The sequence below is a fragment of the Oncorhynchus gorbuscha genome, linkage group LG16 (assembly GCF_021184085.1).
Source record: "Oncorhynchus gorbuscha isolate QuinsamMale2020 ecotype Even-year linkage group LG16, OgorEven_v1.0, whole genome shotgun sequence".
NCBI lineage: Eukaryota > Metazoa > Chordata > Actinopteri > Salmoniformes > Salmonidae > Oncorhynchus > Oncorhynchus gorbuscha.
Window position 1 is genome coordinate 5,482,624 of NC_060188.1, and position 17,979 is coordinate 5,500,602.

General features: G+C 43.4%; 3 protein-coding genes and 1 non-coding gene across 5 annotated transcripts in view; 1 reads left to right on the plus strand and 3 right to left on the minus strand.

Annotated features, from left to right (window-relative positions):
• Positions 1–1,153: 1,153 nt before the first annotated feature.
• Positions 1,154–3,359, minus strand: rps2 (ribosomal protein S2). The gene is made up of 5 exons (XM_046304679.1): positions 3,189–3,359; positions 2,619–2,708; positions 2,052–2,493; positions 1,680–1,771; positions 1,154–1,274 (listed from the first exon to the last, which is right to left on the minus strand). The coding sequence occupies exons 1-5, from the start codon at positions 3,330–3,332 to the stop codon at positions 1,194–1,196; spliced, it is 849 nt and encodes a 282-aa protein (XP_046160635.1). The 5' UTR covers positions 3,333–3,359; the 3' UTR covers positions 1,154–1,193.
• Positions 2,882–3,018, minus strand: LOC124000960. The gene has a single exon (XR_006832723.1). It is a non-coding gene; the product is annotated as a small nucleolar RNA SNORA9 (small nucleolar RNA).
• A 796-nt stretch (positions 3,360–4,155) lies between the features above and the next one.
• On the minus strand, positions 4,156–10,371 carry LOC123999182 (RING finger protein 151-like). Of its 2 annotated transcripts, none has more exons than XM_046304681.1 (4): positions 10,107–10,371; positions 8,014–8,183; positions 6,029–6,125; positions 4,156–4,923 (listed from the first exon to the last, which is right to left on the minus strand). In XM_046304681.1, the coding sequence occupies exons 1-4, from the start codon at positions 10,107–10,109 to the stop codon at positions 4,465–4,467; spliced, it is 729 nt and encodes a 242-aa protein (XP_046160637.1). In that variant the 5' UTR covers positions 10,110–10,371; the 3' UTR covers positions 4,156–4,464. The 2 variants fall into 2 exon arrangements, with proteins under 2 accessions (XP_046160637.1, XP_046160636.1); XM_046304680.1 differs by having other exon boundaries at positions 6,029–6,131; positions 10,107–10,370.
• A 304-nt stretch (positions 10,372–10,675) lies between these two features.
• The window catches only part of tbl3 (transducin beta like 3), a 39,045-nt gene continuing 31,741 nt past the window's right edge, over positions 10,676–17,979 (plus strand). The window contains exons 1-10 of the mRNA XM_046306287.1: positions 10,676–10,879; positions 10,983–11,034; positions 11,173–11,268; positions 11,374–11,421; positions 11,989–12,130; positions 14,981–15,065; positions 15,543–15,713; positions 16,675–16,750; positions 16,866–16,962; positions 17,285–17,508. Of these exons, the coding sequence (XP_046162243.1) occupies positions 10,848–10,879; positions 10,983–11,034; positions 11,173–11,268; positions 11,374–11,421; positions 11,989–12,130; positions 14,981–15,065; positions 15,543–15,713; positions 16,675–16,750; positions 16,866–16,962; positions 17,285–17,508 (1,023 nt within the window). The 5' untranslated portion in view covers positions 10,676–10,847. The remainder of the gene's footprint in view (positions 10,880–10,982; positions 11,035–11,172; positions 11,269–11,373; positions 11,422–11,988; positions 12,131–14,980; positions 15,066–15,542; positions 15,714–16,674; positions 16,751–16,865; positions 16,963–17,284; positions 17,509–17,979) is intronic.

Consider the following 17,979-nt stretch of genomic DNA (forward strand, 5'->3'; position numbering starts at 1 on the left):
TAGCGTCGTCCGGGTTAGGCCGGTAGGGAAATCCTTGTCATCACGCACCAGCGACTCCTGTAGCGCTAACCAAGGTTGCCAGGTGCATTGTTTCCTCCGACACATTGGTGCGGCTGGCTTCCGGGTTGGGTGGCGCTGTGTTGAGAAGCAGTGTGGCTTGTGTATCGGAGGACGCATGATATTTACATTACATTTAAGTCATTTAGCAGACGCTCTTAACCTTCCATCTCTCCTGAGCCCGTACAGGAGTTGTAGCGATGACAATATAGTAGCTACTAACAATTGGATACCACGAAATTGGGAAGAGAAAGGGGTAAAAAAAAATATAGTATTATGGAGCAACTTCAACACATCCAGCTCTCGTAACCATTAACGTCACCATTGGTTGGCCTCAAGGTGAAATTGCAGTTCCTTCCTCTCCAGCAACTAAGGCAGGACGACCATTTTTGCAGTGACTGCGTGCATTGAACTAGCCAAAGTGTAATTAGTAACTTAATCATGCAGCAAGGGATATTCAATGTCCGCTTTTTATTTTAAGCCACCTAACAGGTGCCCCTTGCGAGGCATCGGAAAATCTCCCTGGTCTTGGTTTAATTTCACTTCTTTAACTTACAAAACATGTGGGATACAGCAATAAGGTAGTCCTAAACACTTACTGCACTCAAGTCCATGTAACTTGTTAAGTATATTTTTTGCATACTTGATGCAAGACCTACCAGATTTTTTTATTTGCAGACATCTAGCAATACCATTTTGCCCTGGGGTATTGTGTGTAGGCAAGTGAATCATTTTAAATATTCAGACTAACAAATTATCGGTACGAATTTGCGTAACAGCCGGCAACTAAGCCAGAGGAATCCAAATCTTAACCTATGAGGTTAATTAATTGCACCCACCTTGTCTCCAAGGTCTAAAGCAATCTGATTTTTAGGGAAGACTGGCGGTTAAGAGCAGTGCTGGTTAAATCAGGATTTGAAGGAGGGGACTAAACCCTTGAAGTCCTCATTACCTGAAGTAATAATTAACCATGGTGTCAAAATGCCCAAAATAGAGTGATCTTATTGCTGTCACATGATCTAGCTAGCCATCAGCATCTTACATCTTGATTCATATTATAGCCACATTACAGCACATCAGTTTTAGGAGACAGTAATGGTGTTAAACCCTTTATTTAATCCACTGTACAAAAGTGTTTAGGAGGATGCCGGGACAGCTGCGGCAGTCCTCTGCACAGACACCCTGGTGTGGGTCTTGGCCAGGTGATCAGTGAACTCCTGCAGGACACAAAATTGACACTTTCACACATCCAAGTTCCTTAGTGTCAGTAACATACTTAACCAAGTTTTGATTTGTGAATAAGAACCAGGTCTGTTAGTGTTTAATATATCACATACCACAGAAACACCGATCTAAGACTGCCCATTTGTAAATTCGATCTATCATGTCTCGCTACAGATGTGTTGCAGTTAATCGAATTGAAAGGATTCGGTGCGCACCCCTCAAAGACAACCACAATAATTACTGTATGCCTCCTTCAGTAACCCATTCACTTTTGAGACGATGAACGGGCAATACAAAGGCATCATTTACTTTGTTCTCATCCTTACAATGAAACACGGAAAAGGCCTTTATAAACTCCATATCATGAATGATGAGGGCATCAAGGCTTTAGAACTGACCTGGTAAGGAGACTTGGTGAAGACTGTCTCCTTCCACAGATCAGGGGTCAGGTAGCTGTAGGTCTTGGAGATGGCATCAAAGGTAGCCTTGGCTGTAAAGACAAACACTTAGTATCAATTCACTTTTATGTACCTAACTATGCTACTGTAGTGACTGGGGCTGGATGTTGAGCACAGAAAGGGGGAACAGAAGAGACTATTAGGAAGTCTTTCTGCCGTGCATTACCATACTCGTTAGTTTACCTCCTGATTAACGACAACTATACCACTTATGGGTGAAGCTGAGCAGAGCTAGGAGGGGGATGCGGCTGCACTGATATTCCCCATTAAAACACCATTGAAAATCCGTCAAACACAGTGTAGGTTTCTTACCGAAGTTGCCTAGAGTGGCAGTGCAGCCCCTGGCCGAGGTGTAGCAATCGTCGATACCAGCCATTGTGAGCAGCTTCTTGGGCACAGGGGCAGACACGATGCCAGTACCACGGGGCGCAGGGATCAGACGCACCAGGACGGAGCCACAACGACCAGTCACCTTGCATGGCACGGTGTGGGGCTTGCCGATTTTGTTCCCCCAGTATCCCCTCCTCACAGGCACGATGGACAGCTTTGCCAGGATGATGGCTCCTCGAATGGCAGTGGCCACCTCCTTGGAGCACTTCACCCCCAGGCCCACATGGCCGTTGTAGTCACCAATGGCAACAAAGGCCTTGAACCTGGTGCGCTGGCCAGCCCTGGTCTGCTTCTGGACAGGCATAATCTTCAGCACCTCATCTTTCAACGAGGACCCCAGGAAGAAGTCAATGATCTCAGACTCCTATAACATGATAAAACACTTTCAGAAGAGGCAGGATGGAAACAAAACTATTATAAACACACCGCTCATAGTGCTTTTAGTTTAGTACCATGTACAGCTATGGAAACCATTAAGTTGTAATTTACCTTTATGGGCAGGGAGTAGAGATAGATCTCCTCCAGAGACTTGATCTTCATGTCCTTAACAAGGCGGCCCAGCTTGGTCACTGGCACCCACTGAAAGAAAAACAGTCATATGAATTAAAATATATATTTTTAAACATTTAGTAGACAGTAAACAAAGCGACACGTGGCACATGAGAAGTGTTTTTTCCCACTTGTGTGAGAATCAAACCCAACCCTGCAAACGCCATGCTCTCAACTACTAAGCCACAGGACCACCAACTATTAGTTGTCTGAGATATACCTATAACCTTGCCATGGAAGAGGCACAGCAGGGCCTCAAACCATCTCAGTTCTCTCTAGCAGACACTACAGGAAAGAACTAAGCCACCCCAGGCCAAGCCTTGCTGACAAAGGTCTGCAGAATCAACATATGTAGGGTTTCAAAGTTGCTGACTAAGCATCACTTGAATTATTAATTAATATAAAACCCAACATACTGCACATGCAACGTCACTCAGGCCAGTTTAGTCTCCATTCGTAATCGCCTTCATTGTGACCAGAAAGAAAAAGGGCTCAGGGATGTCAACTCACTTCCTTGTCCTCGGACTTGCCGCCCCTGGCACCGCGTCCACGACCGCGACCACGGCCTCTACCGCGTCCACGACCACGACCCCGGTCGCCACTGCCAAAACCTCCACGGAAACCTCCACGTTCTCCACCGGCGTTGTCCGCCATTTGCTGTTGAACAAGGATTAAACGTCAGAATAAGTAACGATGAGATACCTAAATTCACGTCATCAAGGCCCAATCAACATCGTGGCTCGTGGAATTGCTTAGCGCACTGGCTAGCGAATGAAATATTATAGGATAAACATGACCGTAATGAACGGGGTCGCATCGTTAGGGGTTCTGAACCGCACATTTACATATTGTACAGTAAACATAACGAGTACCACATCGATATTTTGTATTGTAGCCATGTGCGCTAACTAGGAACTGGTGTTACCTTCAGTCATTCACAACTATCATTCATTTCCTAAACATTTTTCAATTTCGTTCTATATCAACTGTTAACAGTACAATTAAGGATTTCTGCCACCAAACAGTGAAGTATGTAATGAGATCACAGAGATGTTTGTTGATTTCATTGAATAAAGAATTGTTCGACATGTTACTTACGTGTTCTGTATAACAGGAAGAAGGCCCTAGTCTGGGTCCGTTTGTATTTATATGAGTGCAAACCTCGCGATATTTTCTACACCCTGTAATCTGTATGATTAAACTTCTGGATTCTATTTAATATTTTTAAATATACTGACTTCTATGCATACAAAAATCGGAGTTGTATGTCTTATTATGGAATTGCATGTTGCTGTGGTTGGTGAGCCTTGTTCCATATGGAATATATAAATAGTTGCAGTGGTTTATTATAGCCAGAAAGGGCCAACATTGGTCCTCCTGGAAGTAACATTTCATGCAAACAGGTGAAACATTTGTTTTTATTGTCACATGTAGAATGTGCATATGCATAATTATATAACACAACAAATCACACAGGTTAAAGGTTGCTGACTTTATTTGTCAAATATATCATCCTTTACAAATCAAAATGTTAAAAGACACAGTACAAAATTGTTCTAACTTTATACATTTTCAAATGAAATATGAAGTTTCAATATCAACACACCCTTAAAGCAATTAAGACTAAATGTGCTATTTGAAGCAGTCCATCCCTGAAAATTCCATTTCCACAGGTCTTTCATACTTGTTGCTAGGAATAAAATCAAATCTGCATAGTCCTAAACAGTTCAAGTGTCAGAGATAATTGTGTGTGGGAGTCATTTTTATAAATACATTGCATCAGAACTCAGGAGCTGCTGTTACTGCTACTGAAACTCCCACTGGTTTCACCCAGGTCCTCCTCTTCCACCTCCTCCAGTTCGTCCATGACCTCCAGGCTCTCACAGATCAGGCCGATCTGCCTCTTCATGTCGGCCATGGTGCTCTGCATCCTCCTCATCTTCCTTTGGAGGGCTGCTGCAATGACCCGGTGGTTCCTCTGCCTGGCCTCATACTCATGCCTCAGCTGCCTGTAGCAGTTGTGCTTGGCCTGGGTGCGGTGGGACAGCATGGTGCCACAGCCCATGTGGCAGGGTTGGCTCCAGTGCTCACAGTGCCTGGCGTGGGCATCCAGGTCCCTGCGGAGGAGCTGGGCACGGCAGCCCTGGTAGGGGCAGGGAATGAGCTCGAACAGGCAGCTCATGCTGTGGCAGTACTGCTCTGACAGGGCTAAGGTATGCGGGCAGCCACGGATCTTGTTTTTACACTGGGGGAAAAGATGGGGGAGAGAAGGGCAGAGGTCAAAGTGTAAGGAGTACAGTGCATTCAGAAAGTATTCAGACCCCTTGGCATTTTCCACATTTTGTTACATTGCAGCCTTATACTTTACTTAGTTGAAGCACCTTTGGTAGCGATTACAGCATCAAGTCTTCTTGGGTAGGACACTACAAGCTTGGCACACCTGTATTTGGGGAGTTTCTCCCATTCTTCTCTGCAGATCCTTTCAAGCTCTGTCAGGTTGGATGGGGAGCATCGCTACACAGCTATTTTCAGGTCTCTACAGATATCTTTGCCAGGTTACCCCCAGATGTGAAGCTTGGCATTCAGGCCAAAGAGTTCCATCTTTGTTTAATCAGACCATGGGATCTTCAGGTGCCTTTGAGCAAACTCCAAGCGGGCTATCATGTGCCCTTTTCTGAGGAGTGGCTTCTGTCTGGCCACTACCATAAAGGTATGATTGGTGGAGTGCTGCAGAGATGGTTGTCCTTCTGGAAGGTTTGCCCATCTCCACAGAGGAACTCTAGAGCTCTGTCAGAGTGACAATCGGGTTCTTGGTCAACTCCCTGAACAAGGCCCTTCTCCCCTGATTGCTCAGTTTGGCTGGGCGGGCAGCTCTAGAAAGAGTCTAGGGGGTTCCAAACTTCTTCCATTTAAGAATGATCTAGGCCACTGTGTTCTTGGGGACCTTCAATGCTGCAGAAATGTTTTGGTACCCTTCCCCAGATCTGTGCCTCGACACAATCCTGTCTTGGATCTCTACGGACAATTCCTTCAACCTCGTGGCTTGGTTTTTGCTCTGACGTGCACTGTCAACTGTTTGTTAACTTTTTATTTAACAACGCGTTTGTTACATACTTAATGCCAGCTTTTAACAATAGTATCTGATGATCCATTAATACTTACTTACCAAGTTAGCATGTGCTAATCTTGTGTGCCAGACTGTCGGAGTATATGCAATATTCAGAGGCACACGCATCTGGCTCTATGAGATTAAGCATGAACACACCCATGGGGCAAGTAAGCAGAAGTTTGCTGCAAGAGATTAGGTTGCTCCAAGAGTGTGTTTTTTCTCTAACAAAACATTTACTTACCTTGATCTTTAGGCGACCGATCGCCTTGCTTAGCTTGAACATCGCAAATATCAAGCTCTGGTTGACAGGCTTTCTGCAGCAGGGGCAGGTCTGCTGTCTGCACCTCAAGAACAACAATGAATCATCTTCACTCACAAATTGTCATCATCGGTTTAAATTTAGGCTACAGTAGAATAATAACCTACAGTGGGGCAAAAAAGTTTTTAGTCAGCCACCAATTGTGCAAGTTCTCCCACTAAAAAGATGAGAGAGGCCTATAATTTTCATCATAGGTACACTTCAACTATGACAGACAAAATGAGGGGAAAAAAAATCCAGAAAATCACATTGTAGGATTTTTAATGAATTTATTTGCAAATTATGGTGGGAAAAAAGTATTTGGTCAATAACAAAAGTTTATCTCAATACTTTGTTATATACCCTTTGTTGGCAATGACAGAGGTCAAACGTTTTCTGTAAGTCTTCACAAGGTTTTCACACACTGTTGCTGGTATTTTGGCCCATTCCTCCATGCAGATCTCCTCTAGAGCAGTGATGTTTTGGGGCTGTTGCTGGACAACACAGACTTTCAACTCCCTCCAAAGATTTTCTATGGGGTTGAGATCTGGAGACTGGCTAGGCCACTCCAGGACCTTGAAATGCTTCTTACGAAGCAACTCCTTCGTTGCCCGGGCGGTGTGTTTGGGATCATTGTCATTCTGAAAGACCCAGCCACGTTTCATCTTCAATGCCCTTGCTGATGGAAGGAGGTTTTCACTCAAAATCTCACGATAAATGGCCCCATTCATTCTTTCCTTTACACTAATCAGTCATCCTGGTCCCTTTGCAGAAAAACAGCCCCAAAGCATGATGTTTCCATCCCCATGCTTCACATTAGGTATGATGTTCTTTAGATGCAACTCAGCATTCTTTGTCCTCCAAACATGACGAGTTGAGTTTTTACCAAAAAGTTATATTTTGGTTTCATCTGACCATATGACATTCTCCCAATCTTCTTCTGGATCATCCAAATGCTTTCTAGCAAACTTCAGACGGGCCTGGACATGTACTGGCTTAAGCAGGGGGACACGTCTGGCACTGCAGGATTTGAGTCCCTGGCGGCGTAGTGTGTTACTGATGGTAGGCTTTGTTACTTTGGTCCCACCTCTTTGCAGGTCATTCACTAGGTCCCCCCGTGTGGTTCTGGGATTTTTGCTCACCGTTCTTGTGATCATTTTGACCCCACGGGGTGAGATCTTGCGTGGAGCCCCAGATCGTGGGAGATTATCAGTGGTCTTGTATGTCTTCCATTTCCTAATAATTGCTCCCACAGTTGATTTCTTCAAACCAAGCTGCTTACCTATTGCAGATTCAGTCTTCCCAGCCTGGTGGAGGTCTACAATTTTGTTTCTGGTGTCCTTTGACAGCTCTTTTGTCTTGGCCATAATGGAGTTTGCAGTGTGACTGTTTGAGGTTGTGGACAGGTGTCTTTTATACTGATAACAAGTTCAAACAGGTGCCATTAATACATGTAATGAGTGGAGGACAGAGGAGCCTCTTAAAGAAGAAGTTACAGGTCTGTGAGAGCCAGAAATCTTGCTTGTTTGTAGGTGACCAAATACTTATTTTCCACCATAATTTGCAAATAAATTCATAAAAAATCCTACAATGTGATTTTCTGGATTTTTTTTCTAATTTTGTCTGTCATAGTTAAAGTGTACCTATGATGTACCTATGATGAAAATTACAGTCCTCTCATCTTTTTAAGTGGGAGAACTTGCACAATTGGTGGCTGACTAAATACTTTTTTGCCCCAATGTATTTCTTACTGTAGTAACAAATATACTAATAACTATTACTATAGGCCTATACTACGACAATGTGAATTTGAGACATTTTGGGACAGTGGGACTTTCAATGGAGAAACTGTCTGGGAAACTGTCTCTTCATCCAACCATGATCTGTGGATGCAATAATGTTTGCTTGTGATGAGGCACAGGCAGTACCTCTTCAGCCATTGTAAAATGCATTTCTTGCAGAAGATGTGGTGGCATGCAGCTCTTACTGGGCACCTGAGGACCCCCTGGCAAATGGTACAGATCAGGTCATAGTCTGGGGTCTCTACGAACAGCTCCACATCATGACCCCCACTCTGCGAAGACATGTCCGGGTCGGCCTGAAAACAACAGTTACAGAAAAGCGTCTTTACTTTATTTATACTTTATCTTGATAGGTTCTTCTTCTCTTTTTTTAACGCAAAATGCATTTCACAGATTATTTTATCCAGAGCACCAAAGTGCACTGAGACTAGAGCAGAATAAAGAAGTATGTATGTTACAATCTGAGAAAGTATATAATTCTGGTTTGTAATAATGAATATTTAGCCTAAAGAAAGGGCCACCACCAGCCCATAATAATGTCAACAATTCAGTGTCACCCATGAGCAGTGACAATAGACTTCTTCTGGAACGTCATAATATGAGACAGACCTTGTGACTAACAAAAAAAGAAAGTTCTGTTTATTCTCATAACTAGGAATGACATGAAATAATTAAGAACGTTTTAAATGTTCAGCTTGTCATGACTGATTAAAAAAATAAGTGTGTTTTTAACCCCCACCCCTTGCAATCTTTTCTGTAGTGGCTTTCAGAGCACAAGTATATGTTGGTAGTGGCTTTCAGAGCACAAGTATATGTTGGTAGTGGCTTTCAGAGCACAAGTATATGTTGGTAGTGGCTTTCAGAGCACAAGTATATGTTGGTAGTGGCTTTCAGAGCACAAGTATATTTTGGTAGTGGCTTTCAGAGCACAAGTATATGTTGGTAGTGGCTTTCAGAGCACAAGTATATTTTGGTAGTGGCTTTCAGAGCACAAGTATATGTTGGTAGTGGCTTTCAGAGCACAAGTATGTTTTGGTAGTGGCTTTCAGAGCACAAGTATATGTTGGTAGTGGCTTTCAGAGCACAAGTATATGTTGGTAGTGACTTTCAGAGCACAAGTATATGTTGGTAGTGGCTTTCAGAGCACAAGTATATGTTGGTAGTGGCTTTCAGAGCACAAGTATATTTTGGTAGTGGCTTTCAGAGCACAAGTATATGTTGGTAGTGGCTTTCAGAGCACAAGTATATGTTGGTAGTGGCTTTCAGAGCACAAGTATATGTTGGTAGTGGCTTTCAGAGCACAAGTATATTTTGGTAGTGGCTTTCAGAGCACAAGTATATGTTGGTAGTGGCTTTCAGAGCACTAGTATATGTTGGTAGTGGCTTTCAGAGCACAAGTATATGTTGGTAGTGGCTTTCAGAGCACAAGTATATGTTGGTAGTGGCTTTCAGAGCACAAGTATATGTTGGTAGTGGCTTTCAGAGCACAAGTATATTTTGGTAGTGGCTTTCAGAGCACAAGTATATTTTGGTAGTGGCTTTCAGAGCACAAGTATATGTTGGTAGTGGCTTTCAGAGCACAAGTATATGTTGGTAGTGGCTTTCAGAGCACAAGTATATTTTGGTAGTGGCTTTCAGAGCACAAGTATATGTTGGTAGTGGCTTTCAGAGCACAAGTATATTTTGGTAGTGGCTTTCAAAGCACAAGTATATGTTGGTAGTGGCTTTCAGAGCACAAGTATATTTTGGTAGTGGCTTTCAGAGCACAAGTATATGTTGGTAGTGGCTTTCAGAGCACAAGTATATTTTGGTAGTGGCTTTCAGAGCACAAGTATATTTTGGTAGTGGCTTTCAGAGCACAAGTATATTTTGGTAGTGGCTTTCAGAGCACAAGTATATTTTGGTAGTGGCTTTCAGAGCACAAGTATATTTTGGTAGTGGCTTTCAGAGCACAAGTATATTTTGGTAGTGGCTCTGTTTTTAAACATAAGGAAAAGGGAATGTCTGCCCCACAAACATCACAGTTTGACAAATGCCGTTCAATCTTTGTAAAGAGTTATAAATCAAAACTAATAGTAAAACAACATAGCCATGAAATAATACAAACATTTTATATTATAACATAAAATATTTGGTAAATAATTTACACCTATTGTCAATAACATACTAAACCTTTGATTGCTCAAGTTACAAATATAGTTATTAAGTTATTTACTCACCATAATAATCACCTCTGTTCAGCAAGTATCCATTCCTGTTGTCTATTAACGTATCATACACACTCATGGAGGCAACTCAGAGAACACACACACAGATGAACATTCCTGTCGTAACATAAAGAAGTGACCATGCGCACTGACATATTCAAAAACCTCTAAATTATATAAAGTACGGAACTGGGCTAAATTGTAATAGACCGTGTCGTTTCCCTCCTGTTCTAGCACCAGTCGTCAGTCCCCTAGCTGTGAATGAGAACTTTTTGACGTTTTCAATAGGTGTTTACTCTCTATTATCATCTCTTCTCGATTGTATTGTCAACGGTTACAGGTGTGGGACATTTGGCAGTTTGTTCATCATTTTATTTGTATTACATCAATGAAATGCACCCTATGTATACATTTATATTCAGTATAATTGTATCTTTATGTGTATGGTGCAGAAAACACATAGAATATAAAATAGTTTAACATGTATCGAGTTTTTTCCTCTAGGAACTTCTTACTGCAAAGAAGCCCAAAACGTTCGGCTGTGCATTCTAGCCAATCACCCTGTCGTGCGTTTTTTTCCACGCTCGCTGTCATATGACGTATAATGTGAGAGACCGAAAGCCACCTCTTGAACAACACATGTGGGGATTTTGTTGATCGAAGCTAATGAATTCTAGCAACAAGTGATCTAAATCAGTTCAGCTGTCCTTAAACTGCAAATTGTGGGGGTTTACTCACGTCTTCCAAAGCAAGATGGCAAAAAGCAATCTCCAGTTCAAGACCAAGTATGTCGAACGCACTTCACGTGGATAGCCAGCTAGCTAGATAGCTAACGCCGGGCAAATCTGACCCTGCTAAATTACCGTTGTTTTTTTCTTCTTCATGTAGCTATGCTGTTTCCAGCACTGTCGAACCATTCTACAAGGGAGGAAAAGTACAGGTAAGTTATTTATCACTGATAGTTACCTCCATCTGTAAAACAGTTAGCTAGCCAACTAACGTTACTGTAGCTATAATTAACTAGCTATACCGTTGACAGATATGTTATGGTATTTCAATATGTTTCCCTACGTTACAGATCAGTAAAGATGAGAAATTCATATTTTGTACGTGTGGTACACGTGTCAACGTCTTGCAAATCGTTACAGGGAAGATTGTTCACAGTATTGAACAGGTGAGACTGTCTCTCTCTCTCTCTCTCAACACTTGTGTGCAGCTAGTTTAGACATTAATTTAATGTCTGTACAGATTCTCATTTCCATCACTGTTGTAATTGCAGGATGATCAGGAGGACATTACATCATTCGCCCTCAGCCTTGATGATGAGGTAAAACATTTTACATATATGATGGGCTGTTCCAGACCTACGGCTGCATTTACACAGGCAGCCCAGTTCTGATCTTTTGCCCAATTGGTCGAAAAAGATCTGATCAGATTGGTCAAGAAACCAATTTACTCAAATTAAATTTCAGAATTGTGCTGCCTGTGAAAACACAGCCTTAGTGTCACACTCAGTACTTATTTTGACTACCTTAAGGCTGTCGCCTGAAGCTGAGCGTGCTTCAGTTCGGCTGTTGCCTTTTTCATGAAAACAAGTCGTCACTCCTTGAATGACTAGACTTTCTTGAAAAATCCCTACTCTCGACTGATCATCGACGAAGGGCTGAAGACTTCACCTCCGAACTTCAGCTTGCCTCCAGAAAAAATGTTGTGTGCCCGAACAGCTCCAAAAATATACTACCGAAGTGCAAAACGAACAAAAACGTCACAAAAATGTTGTCATAATATATGCACAAACTCTACCAAACTGTTTCAGCTGGGAAGCATGGGGACACCTTTATTCCCCCCTCACCCTTTCTCTCCATCCCTAACCCCCCCCCCCCCCCCCCCCCAGATCCTGGTAACAGCCAGCAAGGCTCTGCTGCTGAAGCAATGGGACTGGAAGGAGGCCCAGTGCACACGCTCCTGGAGGGCCATCCACAATGTGCCCATTGCCAGCATGACCTTTGACCCCACCGCCACGCTCCTGGCCACAGGTGAGCGGATCGACCTCATAGGATAACTTCCCACACCCATCATACCCTAGTCCCAGATCTGTCCCACACTCATCATACCCTAGCCTGGTCAAGATCTGTCCCACACCCATCATACCCTAGCCTGGTCCCAGATCTGTCCCACACCCATCATACCCTAGCCTGGTCAAGATCTGTCCCACACCCATCATACCCTAGCCTGGTCCCAGATCTGTCCCACACCCATCATACCCTAGCCTGGTCCCAGATCTGTCCCACACCCATCATACCCTAGCCTGGTCCCAGATCTGTCCCACACCCATCAAACCCTAGCCTGGTCCCAGATCTGTCCCACACCCATCAAACCCTAGCCTGGTCTATGCAGATGATGTATATTGTTTTAGTTTCAGAATAATCGTGCTGAAAGAAACCACTGATGCCAGTTGGCAAGAAAGCACTTACAGATCTGGTACTAGGCTATATCTAGTAACTGTTCATTTTGGCAATCTTTTAGAGTATTTTAGTCTTAGTCATTTTGACTAAAATATAATTTGTCTTAGTTACATTTTACCTTTTGAATAATGTTGTAGTCTAATTATTGTCAAAATAACTAAATCAGTGGGCCATTTTAGTCCACTAAATGCCCTTTCATTTTGTTACATCACATTTGTATTGCCTCAAACCTACAGTAAACATAAATCACTGACTTCCATGTTTACAAACATACACAGCCTTGTCCTACCAACATTTTCCTGTATGACGTCATTCTCTTCCCAACAGCAGAAAAATGACAAACATAAGTAGACAGTGCCTTCGGAAAGTATTCAGACCCCTTGACTTTTTACGATACAGCCTTATCCTAAACTTGATTAAATTGTTTTTATTCCTCAATCTACACACAATAGCACATAATGACAAAGCAAAAACAGGTTTAGAAATTTTTGCAAATGTATTAAAAATACAAAACTGAACTATTCCATATTCATAAGTATTCATTTCATTACATTTAAGTCATTTAGCAGACGCTCTTATCCAGAGCGACTTATTCAGACCCTTTACTGAGTATTTTGTTGAAGCACTTTTGGCAGCGATTACAGCGTCTGGTCTTCTTGGGTATGACGCTACAAGCGTTGCACACCGGTATTTGGGGAGTTTCTCCCATTGTTCTCTGCAGATCCTCTCAAGCTTGGTCAGGCTCAGTGGGGAGCTTAGCTGCACAGCTATTTTCAGGTCTCTTCAGAGATGTTAGATCGGTTTCAAGTCTGGGCTCTGGTTGGGCCACTCAAGGACATTCAGACATTGTGTTGTCTTGGTTGTGTACTAAGGGTCGTTGTCCTGTTGGAAGGTGAACCTTTACCCCAGTCTGAGGTCCTGAGCACTCTGGAGCAGGTTTTCATCAAGGATCTCTCTGTACATTGCTCCGTTCATCTTGCCCTCGATCCTGACTAGTCTCCCAGTCCCTGCCACTGAAAAACATCCCCACAGCATGATGCTGCCACCACCATGCTTCACCGTAGGGATGGTGCCAGGTTTCCTCCAGTGTTGACGCTTGGCATTCAGGCCAAAGAGTTGACCCTTGTTTCATCAGACCAGAGAATCTTGTTTCTCATGGTCAGAGTCCTTTAGGTGCCTTTTGGCAAACTCCAAGCGGGCTGTTGTGTGCCTTTTACTGAGGAGTGGCTTCTGTTTGGACATTACAATAATGGCCTGATTGGAAGAGTGCTGCAGAGATGGTTGTCCTTCTGGAAGGTTCTCTCACCTCCACAGAGGAACTCTGGAGCTCTGTCAGAGTGATCACTGGGTTCTTGGTCACCTCCCTGACCCCCGATTGCTCAGTTTAACTGGGCGGCCAGCTCTAGGGAGAGTCTTGGTGGTTTCAAACTTCCATTTAAGAATGATTGAGGCCACTGTGTTATTGAGGACCTTCAATGCTGCAGAAATGTTTTGGTACACTTCCCTAGATCTGTGCCTCGACACAATCATGTCTTGGAGCTCTATGGACAATTCCTTCAACCTCAATGGCTTGGTTTTTGCTCTGACATGCACTGTCAACAGGGGGACCTTATATAGACAGGTGTGTGCCTTTCCAAATCATGTCCAATCAATTGAATATACCACAGGTAGACTCCAATCAAGTTGTAGAAACATCTCAAGGATGATCAATGGAAACAGGATGGACCTTTGTGCAATTTCGAGTCTCATGGCAAATGGTCTGAGTACTTTTGTAAATATTCTAAAGTTCTAAACCTTTTTGCTTTGTCATTATCGGGTAATGTGTGTAGATTGTTGAGATGTTTTATTTAGTCATTTTTACAATAAGTCTATAACGTAACAACATGTGGAAAAGGTCACTTGCCGAATGTGCTGTATAACAATTATTTGGCCATGTAAATTCCTAATTTATCCTACATAGCTATTGTTTTGAATGTCATGTGCAATCAGACACATAAGCGCAGAGAGCCAAAGAGTAGCAACATCTAGCTAAAATTGATTGAGAGCTTTTCAGTGATAAGCACAATCTTTCCAAAGCTCTTGTCCAGTTCACTTAGTAGTCCAATCTTAGTCACAGAGAGAATTTAGTCTTGTCTTGTTTTAGTCAACTGAGATGATTAAATCATTTTCGTTGAGTTATATTTTTTTCTGGATCTATTTAGTCAGTTACAGTCTCGCCAATTGCCACTGAAAAATAGGTGTTTGACGAATATTTGAGTCACTATTTTTGTTGACGAAATGAACACTGCCTAGTACCGACCTGTTATACCCAAAACAACATTGTGTTGTTCAATCAAATGCTCCCACTTTAAATGGGTACTCTGAGATTTCACCTTGTACTTCCTGTCTGTAATATGAGTCTGTCATCTTGTTGGTGTGTAGGAGGCTGTGATGGCACCATAAAGCTGTGGGACGTGGTGAAGCAGTACTGTACGCACAACCTGAAGGGCTCCTCTGGGGTCGTACAGTAAGTTACTGACCACCTCTTTACTCTGATCTGCTGATCTAGGATCAGTTTAGCATTTCAGATCATGAATAAGATCACATGAATAGGGGGGTACCTGATCCTAGATCAGCACTCCTACTCTGAGACGATTTATGAATACTTGCGCGGGTCAATTTATCTCATGTTTTATAAATGAGATCTATTCCTCAGAAACTGGACAAACCCTTGTAGATGTAGGTGCCTTCGATAAGTTGATACATTGACAACAAGACATGACTTAAATCTAGTTGCTAGTTTGACGTGTGGAAATTAATATTTGATATTATGATTCAGCATGTTTGAGGGGATCAGTTTAATCAAGGCAAGCCACATAATTGTTATTCTTAGTTCTATAATGAGTAGTTATTATGGATGCAATGTGGTTTGTAGATCAGTGATTAAGCGCAGTCCGACTGCAATGGTCTCAAACACTCACGTTGTCCTCCTCTTGCCCTGCAGCCTGGTGGAGTTCCACCCAGACATAAGTCTACTGCAGCTCTTCTCCTCAGCGTCAGACTGTGGCATCAGGATGTGGGACCTGCGCTCCAGCCAGTGTCTGTGCGTGCTGCAGAGCCACTACAGCCCTGTCACCTCCCTGGCCTTCACTCCCGATGGAGCCTCCATGGTCAGGTACTGTAACAATCAGTCAACGGTTTCTTCAATGCATCTCTTTTTACATCAACACTTGTTAGAAAGAGTTTTACAGTAGAGCAGACCTAGATCTAAACCTATTACTGTAGGACAGCTGAGCTGACAGCTCCTACCACTCTCTGGCTGGGTTTCCATTCACCTTTTTGTTGTTGACATTTAGAAAGTTTACATAGAAAATAGATGCGATGATTGCCTGCTAGGGTGCGTTTCCATTTAACTATCTTGTGTCGATTTAAAAACAACTGGACGTAATGACGTCAAACCAAAAAAGTACCTTCGGATTTATTCGTCAATCTTCATTTATTTAAAAAACACCGTTTCCATAATTTGTTGCAATAAAGAAGAATCTATCCCAGTCAAACTGATATTTTATTTGGTTCATCTTAAGAAAATGTCTCATATCTGTCCTTTCCATTATACATGTTGCAATAATATATATTTTTTGCGACATTGCTATTGTTGAATAAACCTGGGTCAATGGAAACCTGCCTTCTAACACCAATCATACCATAGCCTGGTCTCAGATCTGTTTGTGTTTTAATTTCTGAAAAATTGTGCTGGAAGAAACCACTGATGCCATTTGGCAAAACGGCACTTACAGATCTGGTACCAGGCTATACCTAGTACCTATCTATCATAGCCAAAACAACACGGTGAGCTATTGGTGTAGTGTTGTCCAAGATATTCAATGAATTAGTGTTTGGAACTACTCTAGACCAGTGGTTCCAAACCTTTTCCATTCCGGGGACCATCAAATCACCATCAAAGCTCTTGAGGACCACCATTCGTGGAGTCGCAGATTTGATTTTTGAACATTTATTTTGCGGCTCACCTGCAGTACCCCCGCAGACCACAGGTTAAAAACCATAGCTTTAGACCTCATCACAGCTGATCAGTTCATTGCGAGCTATCTGAATGTTGGATGGTTGTTTGATTGCAGCTCTGGCAGGGATAAGATCTGCACAGTGTGGGATCTGAAGAGCAGGACTGCCAGGAAGACAGTGCCTGTCTATGAGGTAAACTCTCATACTCTACTTTCTTCCAGAGTTGTTTTAGAATGGCTTTTGTAACTAAGAGTTGATTGGTGTATCATCAGCCTAATTGCATGAAATGCGTTGCTTCCCTCGCCAGGCTGTGGAGAGTGTTGTGCTGCTCCCTGAGGACGAAGATTTCTCTGAGATCGGGGTGAAAACTAAAGAGATCCACTTCATCACAGCAGGCAGCAAAGGTAGATGCTTACCGGCCCGCTCCTGGGTTGCCCCTAGGTACAGATCTAGGATCAGCTTCCCTAACCTTAACCATTAGTGGGGGAAAATGCAAAGCTGACTGAGATCAGTGTCTTCTCTTACTACACCAATCCCCAGGCTAGATGGTGGATGCATGTGGAGGAGTCGGCCCACTGCCCACCAATATAGCTAGATAATACTGAATGAGACGAGTGTATAGTTTTAGCAGCCAATCAGAGATGATCATCATTTTATAGTTAGCCAAAACAACACAGGGAGCAATCCCAATCAAAGACCCTCACTAAAGGGATTCTCTCTCTCCAGGTGTGCTGAGGGTGTGGGATGCCAGCTCGGCCCGCTGTGTGTTCACCCAGACGCTCCCCTCCGCTCCCTCCGCGGGGGGCTCCGAAGAGGGGGGAGAGGATTATGGAGACCCCCGGAGCCTCACCTACTGCCTCCCCCTGCCCTCCTCCCTCAGGCTGGCCACGGTCACAGCAGAACATAACATACTGCTCTACCAGCTGCCCTCCTTCACCACACAGCAACAGGTGGGTCACTGATAACAAGGTCTCTACCAGCTGCCCTCCTTCACCACACAGCAACAGGAGGGTCACTGATAACAAGGTCTCTGCCAGCTGCCCTCCTTCACCACACAGCAACAGGAGGGTCACTGATAACAAGGTCTCTGCCAGCTGCCCTCCTTCACCACACAGCAACAGGAGGGTCACTGATAACAAGGTCTCTACCAGCTGCCCTCCTTCACCACACAGCAACAAGAGGGTCACTGATAACAAGGTCTCTACCAGCTGCCCTCCTTCACCACACAGCAACAAGAGGGTCACTGATAACAAGGTCTCTACCAGCTGCCCTCCTTCACCACACAGCAACAAGAGGGTCACTGATAACAAGGTCTCTACCAGCTGCCCTCCTTCACCACACAGCAACAAGAGGGTCACTGATAACAAGGTCTCTAACAGCTGCCCTCCTTCACCACACAGCAACAGGAGGGGGTGGGGGGG

Coding starts and splice junctions, on each gene's coding strand:
- rps2 (XM_046304679.1), bottom strand. CDS start 3,332: ATGGCGGACAACGCCGGTGGAGAACGTGGAGGTTTCCGTGGAGGTTTT. Junction 2,709..3,188: donor GCAAGTCCGAGGACAAGGAA/GTGAGTTGACAT, acceptor TTTTTCTTTCAG/TGGGTGCCAGTGACCAAGCT. Junction 2,494..2,618: donor TCTACTCCCTGCCCATAAAG/GTAAATTACAAC, acceptor ATCATGTTATAG/GAGTCTGAGATCATTGACTT.
- LOC123999182 (XM_046304680.1), bottom strand. Junction 6,132..8,013: donor ATTTTACAATGGCTGAAGAG/GTACTGCCTGTG, acceptor GTTGTTCTTGAG/GTGCAGACAGCAGACCTGCC. Junction 4,924..6,028: donor TCGGTCGCCTAAAGATCAAG/GTAAGTAAATGT, acceptor CTTTTCCCCCAG/TGTAAAAACAAGATCCGTGG.